The sequence below is a fragment of the Penaeus vannamei genome, chromosome 3, assembly GCF_042767895.1.
Source record: "Penaeus vannamei isolate JL-2024 chromosome 3, ASM4276789v1, whole genome shotgun sequence".
Lineage (NCBI taxonomy): Eukaryota > Metazoa > Arthropoda > Malacostraca > Decapoda > Penaeidae > Penaeus > Penaeus vannamei.
Genome location: NC_091551.1, coordinates 3,410,808 through 3,425,807, shown reverse-complemented (window position 1 = coordinate 3,425,807; position 15,000 = coordinate 3,410,808). Strand labels below are relative to the sequence as shown.

At 36.0% G+C, this 15,000-nt stretch overlaps 1 protein-coding gene across 9 annotated transcripts in view; it reads right to left on the bottom strand.

Annotated features, from left to right (window-relative positions):
• Positions 1 to 15,000, bottom strand: part of LOC113812952 (A-kinase anchor protein 9) — a 56,735-nt gene that overhangs the window by 14,199 nt on the left and 27,536 nt on the right. For 4 of the 9 annotated variants that reach the window (XM_070140094.1, XM_070140137.1, XM_070140111.1 and 1 more), the window contains exons 16-31: positions 14,746 to 14,868; positions 12,318 to 12,440; positions 9,994 to 10,094; positions 8,799 to 9,858; positions 8,488 to 8,599; positions 7,845 to 8,002; positions 7,149 to 7,316; positions 5,385 to 5,489; positions 4,164 to 4,310; positions 3,591 to 3,779; positions 2,458 to 2,561; positions 1,921 to 2,098; positions 1,590 to 1,784; positions 962 to 1,153; positions 462 to 644; positions 1 to 112 (exon numbers count right to left, since the gene is read on the bottom strand). The exon at positions 1 to 112 is cut by the window's left edge and continues 11 nt beyond it. In XM_070140094.1, the coding sequence (XP_069996195.1) occupies positions 1 to 112; positions 462 to 644; positions 962 to 1,153; positions 1,590 to 1,784; positions 1,921 to 2,098; positions 2,458 to 2,561; positions 3,591 to 3,779; positions 4,164 to 4,310; positions 5,385 to 5,489; positions 7,149 to 7,316; positions 7,845 to 8,002; positions 8,488 to 8,599; positions 8,799 to 9,858; positions 9,994 to 10,094; positions 12,318 to 12,440; positions 14,746 to 14,868 (3,250 nt within the window). The remainder of the gene's footprint in view (positions 113 to 461; positions 645 to 961; positions 1,154 to 1,589; positions 1,785 to 1,920; positions 2,099 to 2,457; positions 2,562 to 3,590; positions 3,780 to 4,163; positions 4,311 to 5,384; positions 5,490 to 7,148; positions 7,317 to 7,844; positions 8,003 to 8,487; positions 8,600 to 8,798; positions 9,859 to 9,993; positions 10,095 to 12,317; positions 12,441 to 14,745; positions 14,869 to 15,000) is intronic. The other 5 variants (XM_070140102.1, XM_070140141.1, XM_070140119.1 and 2 more) reach the window with 5 other exon arrangements.

Here is a 15,000-nt window from a genome sequence, read left to right as displayed (position 1 = left end):
TCAAGTTTGGAGAAACCTCAACTGGATCTCTCCTCAACACTTCCAGGCTGTGTGTGTTGTAGGTACTATCCAGAGTCTCATGGAACTTCCCATCAGAGGCAATTCTTTTTAGCTGTAAATGAAAAACTTTCCATTTAGATCTATGCTGATCATCATAAGAGAATCAGCTATAAACCAAAGAGGAAGACAAATAACTAATAGTTTGTTTCACTATCCAGTGCACTATATCATGTTCATGACAAGAAAAAAAGAAAAGACACACTAGAGTGGTGAATTTAGAAACACCAATGTACATCATCTCCCAAATGTATATTCAAAGTAATGTGCCATACAGGAATATATAATCATGTTGCATGAGGTGGCAGCAAGCAGTTGGCAAATGATCAAATAAGAGAATCTATGATTTCAGACATTACAGCACAATATTTCAAAGATACTTTAAAGGGCTATCATATACTTACCATGTTCACTGCTTCCTCTACACTTCCATTTTGCAACAGTTGTAAAGCCACTTCTTTAACTCTGGCCTTCACATCCTCCAGACGATGAACCAAGTTGTCAATTTCAGCATTTTTGTCATCAAAAAGACGATACGAAAGCACAGAAGGCATTCCACTTCCTTTGGCTGCATCAGACAATTCATTCTGCAAATTGAATAATATATATATATATTTTTCAACTTGGCTAAATGACCTATGATTATTTATCTAGGAAAGGATGGCAACTAATGACATGCAATGGAAGAAAATGGAACATGGCGAAGAGTGCTTTCCAGGAATGGGGTGGGACGACAGCTGAATGCATAGCATGACAAAAGAATAATATCACATGGCACTAGATGGAATATATCAAGAACTAAATCCTGTATCTCTTAAAACAAATCTAGAGATTGTTCTGAACTTTAACTATCTCAAAAACTCTTAGAGATAAGACCAGAGTTCTTGTATTTGTATCCACTTACCTTTAATTTTTCAATCACATCAGATTTTGCTTTAAGCTCATCCTCCAGTTGCTGGTGTTTGGCCAGGAGCTGTTCAGCTGATGACTGGGGCAGACTGTGAGGCTGTGAAACAGACAGCAGTCGTTGCAGCTCGTCTTCACGGGACAACAATTTTCCTCGGAGGTCGTTCAAGTTGAATCGTAGCTCCTCAACCTGAAAGTTTGGACAACCAGTATGACATGAAGATAATGATTTGAATCCCTTTTCTGGGTAACTTCAGAAGTTTAACTATCAGGAAAGACAGGAAAATAACACTAAATCTACAAAGCTTAGTGAAACAAATTTTGATTAACTTAAAAAAAAAAAAAAAAAAAAAATGTAATTTTGACTTCCAACATCTTTTCATAATTTTGTGATGATACATATCACTTGAAAGATTTAATACTAAACCAGCATTAAAATAGTTGTAAAATTAGTCATAAGTGATTTACACAAAAGGTATTGCTTGAGGCAGATTTATTTTTTATTACAGTACTGATATCTAAACAAATTTCTTAATATATTCAACAACTACCTTTGAAAAAAGAAAAAAAAATGGGGGGACAAAATACGAAGAAAAAAACTATTTAAAAAAGCAAAAAGGCATTACCTCTCTCCCTTTTATTGCTAATTCATTCCTCTTCTTCTCCAAGTCCTCTTGAACCAGAGTAAATCGCTGTCTCATCTCAGCAGCCATGGGATGGTCTGACCTCCTGAGCTCATCCAGCCGTGCTTCCAGGCTTGAGATTTGAACAAGCTGCTCACTCGACCGCTCTTGGAGGGCATCTCGCTCTATTATTGCCTCCTGAAAGGCAGTGGGTGACCATGTTTTACTCTCGTGTTTGTAATACACAGATGTTGGATGACACAATTATGCTAAAACTTACTCCAATCATGGCCACTAATTCTTAAGATTTATGATTCTCAACAAAACCACGTACATCTAGATCCAGCCTCAGATTTTTGACAGTCATCTCCAGGTCCCGTGTGCGCTTCACTGCTGCTTCTGTGGTGCGCTCCAGCATCATCAACTTATCTTCTAATCGTCTGTCCAGAGTGGATGGAGACAAGGCTCGGCTGCTCTCCAGTTCACGTAAAGATGGGATTTCCAGGTGATCTCTGTGAAACCATTAGCAATGTTCAGTAAAATCAAAGAGCTCTAAGTTCATTGTAGCTAATGTTGAAAGGAGGCATGAAACAAAATGGTCAATTTCACAAGGCAAACTGCATAATCTATATTCCAGTATTCTATAGCTTCAATGCAATAAAGGGAAGAGCACCAACATGCCAAAATATTACACATGTGAATTTACTTTCTGAAAGTACTCACTGCCATTCATACCTTTTTTCCCCCATCATATCACATGTAAGCCCCTTTCTCAAAATCAATACCAACTCTCAAATATCCTGAACATAATCAAAATTTTGCATACTGATAGAGAGAAAGAAAGAAAGAAAGAAAAAAAAAAGGCACTTACTTGACAGACAAATCTTCCTCGGACTGAGAGGCTGAGGAGATGGATAGCTGCAGAGCCTCAAGTCCTCTTGTGGTTCTATCCAACCTGTCTTCAATCACCTGAAGCTGTTTAAAATAATCATAATAATAATAAACCAGAATGTATTTATAATTCAAATTTGATAGTATACAGTAGTTTAAAAAATCCTCATGGCTCAAGTAATTTTTTCTTTAGAGATGTTATTCACTTGAACTTCAATTTCAATTCTCTTATGAACTTCCATGTACAATAGAAGTACTTAGTATGAAAAAATGCAGCTTTATACTTATCAGATTCACTTGTGAATTTTATTCTGTTACAGCTAAAATAAAATATTATGGATTTACTTCCATTTCTACAAGGTAATCAATATGACAGTGCAAACAGAGATAACACTTTCCTAATTCAAAATCAAAACTCCCAAGAGTGCATAATGGCAATACTTAATGTTTGCCTCTAAAGCATAACAATGATGTTTTTAAAAGTTAAGCATGACACATTTCTTAACAAAGATCACTAGTTTTAAATGGTTCCAAAAAAATAAAATGTACTAATTTCTAATAAACAAGTTTCCAACTGGCAACAGACATGGGGTTTATACAAACCTCTCATATCAATGTTTTGAAATGAAAGAAAAATGGAAGAGATACTCGTGGGGTGGGGAAGGAAGAAAAAGAGAGAGAGAGAGAGAGAGAGAGAGAGAGAGAGAGAGAGAGAGAGAGAGAGAGAGAGAGAGAGAGAGAGAGAGAGAGAGAGAGAGAGAGAGAGAGAAAGAGAGAGAGAGAGAGAGAGAGAGAGAGAGAGAGAGACAGAGAGAGAGACAGAGAGAGAGACAGAGAGAGAGACAGAGAGAGAGAGAGACAGAGAGACAGAGAGAGAGAGAGAGAGAGAGACAGAGATAAGTAGAGAGAGAGACAGAGATAAGTAGACAGAGAGACAGAGATAAGTAGACAGAGAGACAGAGATAAGTAGACAGAGAGACAGAGATAAGTAGACAGAGAGACAGAGAGAGATAAGGACAGACAGACAGACAGACAGACACAGAACGAGAACAGCCCAAAACCACATTTAAAAAAAAAATTCAAAACAGAGGGCAAACATCCACAGTCCATTACCAAAGTTTGTCCATTGGCATTCTGAGTGGCCAGCCCACCCTCCTGAGTCAGCTCTTGGAACAAGGAGGAGCTCGCATGCTGGGCCTCATTCTCTTCTTCCTCTGGGGCACCGATGCGAGAGAGGCGCGTGGACACATGCTCTCCATACCCAGTACTTTCCTCACCTCTTGTACACTGCACCTCTTCAAGCTGGGTTTAATTTCATTTTGAGAGGTTGCGGTTAGGTAATAACACCTATCACAAACTAAATTATCAATATCATTGTAGACCTAGTATCATGCATGAGTTACAAAAATAAATTATGCTTAATTTAGTCTGGCAACTACATGTTTCATTTATTCTGATTAAAATACCATGTTATTAACCCTAAACTGTTTTATATTACTGCTAGTAATACGTCAGTGAGATATACACTTTGAAGTCTTTGTTATCGATTAACAAGTTAAAAAGTAATTTGACTGGAAACTACCATGCTCATGCAATCAATTTAATCATGTAAATTTTATACTTTGTCTTTACAGACCAATTACAAAACAAAACAAAAAAAGATGCATCTGCTCGATCTAAGTCTACCTGCTGAGTGAGATCCAAGGAGTGACGCTGTGCCTGCGCAAGGGTTGATTTTAGGGACTCAACCTGGGTGTTTACCTCCAGCTCTTGCACGCATTTGGCATCCAGCTGGGATTCCAGGGACTGTATGATATCTCGAAGGTCCCAGATCTAATGTGAGAGGATTGGTTAGTGACAACCCAGAAAGCAATTATGAGGTGTTAACTTTTATTTATTCTCATTCATCCATTATCTCTCTGTCTTCTGTTTTTTCTCTCTTTTCTTTTCTTTCATTCTCTCTTTCCATTTAACCCCCCTTCCCTCCTTTCCTCTATTATTCTATTCTCTAGTGTCTACCTTCTCCCCCTATCTTAGTGTCTCTGAATCTGTATCTGTATCTCGATCTCCCTCTCCCTCATCCTCTTATTAATAATTTTTCCACACAATCACTTTTTCTATTTCTCTTTATTTTATTTTTTTCTTTCTTTCTCTCTCTATTTCTTTCTCACTCTTACTCATTCACTCTACTTCTCTCTCACATTTTATGTATTCTTTTCCATTCCTCTTTATTTCTCGCACTTTCTCTTCCTTTCACTCCGTATGTGCAGAATATGCACTAACCAGCGCCCCGTGCATTAACAATCAAGGTCAGGATCTCTCCCTTTCACTTGCTTTCTTCCCTTCCCTCTCGTTTCCCAACACACTCTTCCTTTCCCTGTCTCTATTCCTCCTCACTCTCTTTTATCCTCTCCCTCTCTCTCTTCCTTTCGCTTTCTTTTATATGTCAAAGTATTAGATGAAACACTCTTCTAAATTATTTCATTTAATGCGTTTATATTACAAATCAGCTCTAAAGAGCATTAGGGAGAACAAAAAAAATCAACCTTTAAATCAAAATCATCATACAAGTGACATAATGAATAACAAAAATAAAATCAAAATAAAATGTGTATTAGGTGTGGTACTGTACAGAAGGATGCTGCTGATGAAATAATATTTGATGTTTGTATATGGGTACAGATAACACAAGGAAATAAAGCAATGTAAAACACATTCATGCATGACTAAACCAAAAAGTGTGCAAATCGCAAACACCAAAACAATAACTTTTTTTTTTGTAAATGCAGGAAATCAGATATATAAAAAAAAGAAAAAAAGAAAAAAAAAAAGAAAAAAAGAAGGAAAAAAAAAGGGGCTTTAACCTCTCACAGTTCGGGTGCAACGAAGTAACACAACAACGTTTACCTTATCCACGGCAGTCTTGTTCTCGGCTAGCAATTCCTCTTTTAGGGCAAGAGCATCCTGAAGTTCCTGTGATTTTTCTCGTAAATCTCGTTCTAAATTCTCCACCTACGACACAATATGACATTTGTTGCATTCCTTATCTTGTGGATTAGGTGCTACTGTATGCTCATCAGCATCTACTAACTTATTTTATCTTAATTCACAAATCATCGCAATATTCAGGTGAATATAAATCTGAACACAAAGGATTTTTTTAAGTGAATCATACTTAATCATTTGTCATGCATGGACATGCGCAATTAATCATACACTACATTAAAAACTTATAAGACTAATGTGCACAGACAAGCATCAAAATGTACAGCACACACAACAAAACAAACAATATGTTACTCTTTGCAGAGGTCATAATTTAATCATGCATTTGTTACACTAAACAGTATTTACCAGCATCCATCTATCATAAAGGACTTACCTAACCTTCAACCCAAAACTCAGTTAACAATTAATATGAAAGTAATCAGGTAACAGTCAACCATAAGTCATATTTATTCTAATCTGCATTTTCTCCGCAGCATGTACAAATGCACTACAATCACATGTACAATCAAAACAACTTATCAACCATAACAGTATTTCCAAATATATTAGTTACACATTACATCAAGTATGGAAACATGCAAATTCACATCAACATATTATGTCTATGTAATTGTTCATGTAAGAGAAAGATGTTAAAATCTTATCTTGTAATAAACATGCTACAAAGGTTAGTCAGAAAGATGAAAGTTGAAACAAGCAAAGGATTTTTAAAATGTATACACCAAGTCACAAAAAAGGAAACTATAAAGGAGGTTAATACTTTGTGAATGGTATAAGGATTGATGAGTTTCAGCATATATCTTTGTAGCAGCTTGGTGTTACTCCTCACATACAGATGCATGTGCTTGCACATATACAGCACATATGTATGCAAACTAAACACCCACAGACATACAAACATGCATATGAATTTTCAAATATGTATGTATGCAGTGCATACATACATACAAACATAACACACACTATATAATAAATATGCATACATGCAAATGTAATCCAAACGCATAAACTCCCTGTACATAATGAATTAATCTGTATAAAAGTCATTAACCGGTCTTTTCATTTAGGCCATGCTTCTGCTCTTCTAAAAGTATGGGTTGAATAGGAGACACATAATAGCAGGCAGTTAGAAAAAAAACATGCTACAGCAAGCATTTACTAAGAAAATAAAAATTACCAAACCATGCAAATCCTGAAGCTAGAAATTAATGGCATGTAATAAAAGAGAACAAAAAAAGACAGCAACATATCACAAAGCATATTTCATGAATGTGACTCCACATATGCATTTTAAGCACTGGCAGTCAGTTAGAGAGAAGGATGCAATATCAGTAATTCCTTCGGAATGCATGTGTCCTACCCAGCTTTTAGTGATAGAAAGAATAAAAGAATAAGATGTGTGTATGGTAACTATTCTTTTTTACATTAATCAAGTTCTACATCAATCCTGCCGAGATATTTTTGATGATACCATATTTCACAAATTTCTTTAGTCATTAGAGTCAAATCTAATCTCAGCACTCTTAATTTCAAAACCTGCTCTACAACAGTGTGAAGTGATATAAGGCTTATTCAGAAATGGAAATGGAACAGCAGAAATTCAACTTCAGTGTACTGTGTGTGTAAAGATTTTCTCTTAATGATAAAAGATACATTCCATACCTCCTTTTCTAGGTTTGCGTGCTGTGTGATGACAGCATCCCTTTCTCGCAGCTGAACTTGTAATTTTTCCTTTGCTTGGATGAGATCCTCCACCTCCTGGTCACGTTCACTGGCGTGTTCCTCCAGAAATTGGCGAGAGGATCGAAGCTGACGGTCTGCTACTTCCAGCTAGTGTAGCCACAATGAAAAGTTTGAGGAACTCAGGCTAATTTAAAGTGTAAGACCAAGAGCACTGTAACAGCTTTAAATTTTGTTTATCTGTTACACGCAAAACTTCTTATATTTGTATCGTAAGCCCCCTAAAATATATGTATGAAAATATATATAGCAATGTAAATATGTAAATCATATATACTATAAGATACTGGAAACAGAACTTTACAGTTATACTTATGATATGACTAATATCTGAGACAAAACAAACTTTGTAACTAAAGTGGAGTTAGAACCACCATGTCTCTGGAGTCATCACTTATTCTAAGTTTGACACTATTCTTTAAAAAATATATAACTGGTTGCTGCTCTTAGCTATCTACCAAATTTTAATCAAATCACATCAAAATGAAGTGGGTTAACACAGAGCAAACTAAAGAAACAATAATTCAAAATCCACCAACTAATACACCTACACAAAAAAAAAAGTCAGGCACCTTATGGAATCCTCACAAAATTGAAGAAAATTATCCCCTAACCCACCTGCTGTGACAGATCTGACACCTGGGCCTTTAGTGTCTCAGTAACTGCATCACTCTCTCTCACTAGGGCCTCAAGCATCCCCTCGAGGTCCCCAATGCGAGATATCAATTCTGTGTGGTTCATCAAGGACTTGTTCTTGGCAGACAGGAGTGCTCGGACTATGTTGAAATGTTTGAAAGGGTGTCATTAGATTATTATTTTCATAATTCATTAAATCAATAGCATAATTATCATCATTGTTATTAATATTATCACCATTCTCATGATTATTATTATAATCACTATCATTGTTACAATTATGATCATTGTCATAGGTACCATTATCATTATAATTTTTAAAAATCATTATCATTATCATCCATATTATCTTTTTTTTTATGATCATATTCATGATCATCATGACCATCATTACTATTATTTATATAATGCTTCCTTTTATTTACAAACAGCTTTGAAATGTTCTTTGAAAATATTTTTTGAAGTTTTGAATTGCACAACTGAATCCTCTCATTCTACACTGACAATTATCACCGAATCTTACAATTTCCTAAGTATCATTAGAACAATACATGAAATCAGTAAAAAAAAATTGTATTTGTATTAACAATGATACATATGGATTTACATAACTTAAAAAAAATACCTCTCTCTTTAATATCTTTAGAAGCTTCCATTCTGGCTGCATACTGGGTTGTACCTGCTCCACCTTTGCCTTGTTGGACTAATTCAAACTCCTCAAGCTGATCTTTAGCAGTCTGTAAATAGTGTCTTTGTTTTAAACAGATTAATCATGAATAAAAATTATGTTAGGTAGCAATAATAAATATATTTTACTTCCTTATTTCAGGTTAATTTTGGAAGGTCTCTATACCTTTGCTTTCTTTGTACTGAAGAATAATCATGATTTGTATAGATCCAAGAAAACATTTTTTCTATTTATTGGGAGGTTCATACCTGGAGTTCAATTGCAAGATTCTTGTTACAGTGATTGAGATGCTCAATTTCTTCTTCCAACACAATTTTCTCCTGTTCGCACCCCTTCAAGAGGCCATCAAGATGATGGAGCTTCAGTTGAAGGTTATCTGTAGCTTCTGCATTTCGGCAAAGTTGCACAATTGCCCGCTTCAGCTTGTCTTCATCGCCCAGGTCCTGGGGTTTCAGTTTGGTCAAGTTTAGGAAGGAATCATCATGGCACAGTAACTGAGTAAGACTCTGAGAGAAGTCCTCAGGATACTTTGAACTATAATGACTAGTTAGTTGCGACTTTGCGAGCTGCCTTGCTCTTTCTGTATCTGGTAAGGATTCCTCTGTGTCTCCACATAGCTGATCACCACTTTCATCACCCTGTCTACTTGATCCGGGCTGCCCTGAACGATCAGGAGACTCATCCATATGATGCTGTGTGAGTTCAAGAGAGCTTTCCTTTGCATTGTCAATCCTACTTTCATCCCTGATGGTGTGCGAGGAGAGATCTTGATTCTCAGTCACTGAATGCATAAAAATCTTCAGCATCCCTGCTGATGCCTGAAGAGAGATGGTCAGTTCTTGGACCTCTTTTTCCAGATGATCCACCATGACACGATCCCAACGCCCCTTCAGGATGGACATTAGCTGCGGATAGGACTTTGTGAGGATTTGGCGGACTTGCTCATCCTTGTCCATGTCATCCAGCATCCCTTCGCTCATTGCTGTGCTATCAAGCATTGACTCTGCATTGCTTCCCAGTTCTGCCTCTTCACCATGATCCGCTTCAACTGTCTTCCCAATGAGGCCAGTTGACACAGCACTATCCTCAGGGAATGTAGTATACTGGTTGGCATCGTTCTCATCATGCACGCAGTCTGACAGGAAAGACAGATCCAAGACCTTGCCCGGCATTACCTCTTGGTACTGGATGGAATCATGAGTAGGAGCAGCATGGGACTTGTGTGTGTAATTCTCAGCCACACTGTAGTAGTGCAGCAACTGTAGTGTCACATGAGAAAGGAGACCAACAGTTTTCTTGTACCAATCCCTGGAAGGTGAAACAGTGATAACTATCATCAACAAAATTTACAGTCTTGAATCAATCATTCTTTTAATGTCTACTATAAGCACTTTTAAAAATCAGGACAGAATAGGAACAGGAAGCCCATGACAGCCCACTAACCTGTCACTGTACAGAGACTGTAGATGCCGCTGGAATGGGAGAGAGTTTACATCAATTCCTGGTTCTATAATCTTGTTGAGGTTCACATGTGCATCTTCCAGCTACGCAAGACAAGCAGGGGGACACCAACACAAGGATAAGGAAGGTTACGAGAAGAAAAAGGTTAGTCCATCTATAACAGCGAAACTAAATCAGCAGATGCAAATACAGTACACAACCACATGTATGAGCTATAAATATGAATATAAATCATGCAGAATTATTGTAATCTACCAGTGATATAATCAAGATCTACAGTAAAGAATATAAAGGAAAATTGAAAACATTACCATATAGCATTGTCTAGTTACTGCCCAAGCCCAATCCAGACATAAAGCCGTATCATACCCTTTTCTTGGCTCTTTTTCCCTTTTCCTTTGCTCAGACAATGCACACAATTATGTAAAAAGTTTTAGGAAAAATATTTCAGAAGATGAAAAAAAGGAGAATTATTTTTGGTTTGAGAGAGACAACATAATCTGATGAGAACAATTAAAGTCAACATAATCAATAACATTTTGAAAATGTTGCCCCTTTTTTTTTCCTACTAAAAACTTACAAATGTTAGAGGGCCCACCAATCAACAAGAAATCATTTACTATGTTACATTTCTAAATTGTCATTTCGGTTCATATGGTATCTTTTTTTTCCCCCTTGCCCCAAGAGAACAAAGACAGAGAGCCAAAGAAAAGGGAAAAGAAAAAGAAAGAAAAAAAGAAAGAAAGAAAAAAATCAAAGCAACATAAAAATGGATATTCTCTCAACACCAACAGGTTCAAAATACTGCTACCCATTAAAAATTTATAGTACAATACCATTCTACAGCTTTCACCCACAACCTGACATGCATATTCCAACACCAAATAAGAACTACAACTTAAAATGGTGATAAAAATTCATACAAGTTTTACTATCTATGCATAAATTCCTATAAACTATATATTGCGGTAAAAAACAATAACACAAAATAGGTTTAATGGAAGATGACACAACAGTTTCACATTTTTCAATTAATCTATTTTGTGTATAATGGGTTTTTCTAATATTCTGTTATTTACCTGTATAATGAATATTCATGAGCATCTCGGTACTTTATACATGCGCAGACTATAAAAACAATCTTCAAAATAAATGCTGGTATCATTCTTTTGCACAAAGAATAAATTAAGAATGTTTTCCTCAATTATCCCAATGAAAGAAACTCTCCCGCAAGATTGTAAATACACAATACCTGCAATATGGGCACTAAGCAGGACAATAACATGCAAAATAACGTGTGCAAATTGTTCTAAAAACAACTTTACCCATACACTATTTCATTTACCAAAAGAATGAAAAATATAAAAGACAAACTCAAAAATATCACCTCAACATTCTACAATCTACAGCAAAACACAATAAAACAATACTGCATACAAAAAGTAAACATTCTTTTCTATAAAGTATAAAATAACAGCATTTAAGCAAACTATCTTTTCCTTTCAATCTTCATTCATAATTTCCAAACCTGAGTCTAATAGATGTTTTTCACTGATTTTTCTTTAATCTATGAACAATGGTGCTTACTACTTACACAGATATAGAATATGCTTATAATATACATGTGCATATACATATGCATGTGTAAATGTATATGCATATACTGTATATATATATGTATATATATAAATGTGAGAGAGAGAGAGAGAGAGAGTGAGAGAGAGAGAGAGAGAGAGAGAGAGAGAGAGAGAGAGAGTGAGAGAGAGAGAGAGAGAGAGAGAGAGAGAGAGAGAGAGAGAGAGAGAGTGAGTGAGTGAGTGAGTGAGTGAGTGAGTGAGTGAGTGAGAGAGTGAGTGAGTGAGTGAGTGAGTGAGTGAGTGAGTGAGTGAGTGAGTGAGTGAGTGAGTGTGCAATTGCATGTGCAAATGTGTGTGAATGTGCATGTGTGTGTGTGTGTGTGTGCATCTAATACTGAGAAGAAGGTTCACTTTTTCCCCTAATGCAAAGCATGTGCTCAAATAAAAAAAAAAAGACAAAAAGAATGAAAGAAAAAGAAAAAAACAGCAAAGCAAAATCACAAGGGTTAAGCTCATTGCCAAGGCCTAAATAAAAGGCAATGCAGCAACGTGTCAACAAGAATACCCAAAAACCGAACCAGAAAACTACAACCCAGCCACCACAAGCATGCCTTAAACCATCACACCATACCCACAATACCCACACTGGAGCTGTTGAGGCCCCACAACAAATACAACAGAAGACATGAAGCACCTGTACTATGGCTAAACATCAAAGCAATTCAGTACCTGTGTGACCTGAATCTTGATGTTCTCAAGCTCAGAACACAATGTGCGAGAGATGTCAGACCTAATGCTTAGATCGCGGTCAATCTGAGCGCGAAGCTGATCCACCTCGTCATCTAAGGCCATCTGGCTCCCAGAAGCATGCATAAAGGCTGGTATTACATGAGGCTCATTGATCCATAATTCAAAATACATATCCATATATAAACTTATGGAGGAGAAGCCTGCAGTCGAACAAAGTTCTTAAAAAAATAAGTCAAGGGTAAACAATGATCATGGATATGCTGAAAGGAGCTATTGTAAAATATGGTACTTTTGACTTCATAACATGTTGGAAGTGAAAATGTTGATTATATAATCTATTAAATACAATTTATATTATCTTTTTATCAAACAACTACAATTTGTATAGAAACAAGATCTAGAACTATGTTTTATCTTTCAATTAATGATTATATGAAAAAAGAAAAGAAAAGAAAAGAAAAGAAAAAAAAAGAATAAATTCTAAATTTGGTTGCCACTTAGACCTTTTTCTTCATGAGTGTCTTAATCTAATGATATTAGGCATAAAATAGCATCCTTCATTAATTCATATGAAAGATCATTCAATTAGTTTGCAACAACCTCATGAAATTAGGTAATAGCCAATAATCAAAGACCGTGAGGTCCTCTAGACAAACGACAGTTATTCTATTATTTGCCTAGGGCATTTCAATATGCTTTAATACAGTTGCAACATGCATCATACAGAGCAAGCCCATTTATCACAAATGTGGAAAGGGAGTTAGGCAAGTATAAAGCTAAACTGTTATTTTTTGAGTATCTAAAGTATGGTTGCAACCATGCCAGCATGTTGGTTCTTACAAGCTTCTCCTTTCTTATTTCTTCTCTCTCTCACATTTACAAATTAACTCTATCTTTCTCTCCTGTTACAGTTGGCTTTTCTAGGAAGGGATAAAATGTCAGACATGGTCTGACAATTCTCTGACTTCTCAATTCTAATATATTTCCAACATCTTTATAATTCAATTATAATAAATCACTGTAGCAGATTTCATTCAGTGGCTCCAAACGTGGTTGACAGATATTAGTACAATCATGTAGGATAAGAACCTTTAGAACCAATGTAACTATACTACAAAAAGCAGTTTTTCCAACACCTTCACCCATAGCTTGCCATCTGTTAGTTTTAGGGTTAGTAAATTGGCTGCAAGAGACAAATGCATTTCTGGTCAAAAATTAAGTTCCTATAGGTGCTCATTGGCCCATTTTTTCTACATCTACTTAGTAGCTTGCTAAGACATTATAACAAGAGAGAATACCAGCATGATGCATGATTTTAAAACTAAAAACTAAAAACAACTAAAAAAAGAAAATCTTCAATGTTCTTTACACAAATAAAACATTACACTTTTAAAGGGTATCAAATCATGCTAATCCTTCCATAAAGAACATTCTTCTACAACAACACACTAATAGAAAGACACACTCTACTTTGTAAGATTCTGAATAGTAGCCTTTTCACAGGCTAAATGCACTAACACTACTATTCATCACCTAATCTACCATGACAAATTTTCAAAACGAACACAGAAAATTCTATGTAATATATATCTTTTGATCTGTCTAAATGTTGAAGTATATCCAAAGCAAGGTCTGTTACATATCATCAACATAGCTAATACTCAGTAACTCTAAGTAATAATTTGGTCTTTATATGCCTATCAAGTTATGATGACTTAACCCATAGCCAACGGGAGGCATGTACATACATGCCATGGCTGTTGTGGACCGAGACACGGATGGCATCGTATCATGCCCATTCCAGCGCCACTGGCTTGTTGGATGGAGTTTATTTTTCTCCAATAGTAGCGGCTTCATTTATATGGTAAAGATTTTAGGCAATGGCACCTATAATGAAGGTAAACCATCAAAATTTTAAGGTTATTATAAATTATAGCAAAATATAAGCTTTTAGGTGCTAAATGTCGCTCACAAACTATCAATCGAGCCGGGCGCAAACAGGGGAAACTGCCGATGTGCGCCAACAATCCCATTCTTACGTCCACTTGCCAAACATTTTTACTCGTCGGCACTGGGTTAATTTCAAACTTCTTCCCCTAATAAACTCACTGAGTTTACAATTGAAAAATCAAGCATACAACAAACTATCTTCCCTTGCACAATCACATTACTCGTGATTCCAAACAAGATGACATTTGTCAAATTGATAATATATAAAAAAAAGGTAAATAAATAAGCAAAACAAAGTTTCTTTTCACACCACAATACATAATTCAAGTGTAGTAAGTATTACATACATCACTTAAAAAGTGCATAAAAACACATATTGTGAAGAACAGCTGGTTAGTGCTTCCTTTTTCAACATCAAATTAATGTATTCTGCTGCCATAATAGCAAGAGATCTCACCAGGGCTTCGTTATCCCGTGCCGCCAGCTGGTTCTCAAGGCGGGCTACTTCTGCGGCATGTTCTTCCTTCATCTTTACCATTTCAGCACCAAGGGATGATACGTCAGAGGGTCCAGCCTCCTTCTACAGATAGACAGTGAAGTCAAATTGGTTTTGAATTATCCAAAAAATCTATATATGCATCACATATAAACAATATGACATCCATTTGCTTTTACACAATAAGAATTAACTACACAAAAAGACTCAAATAAA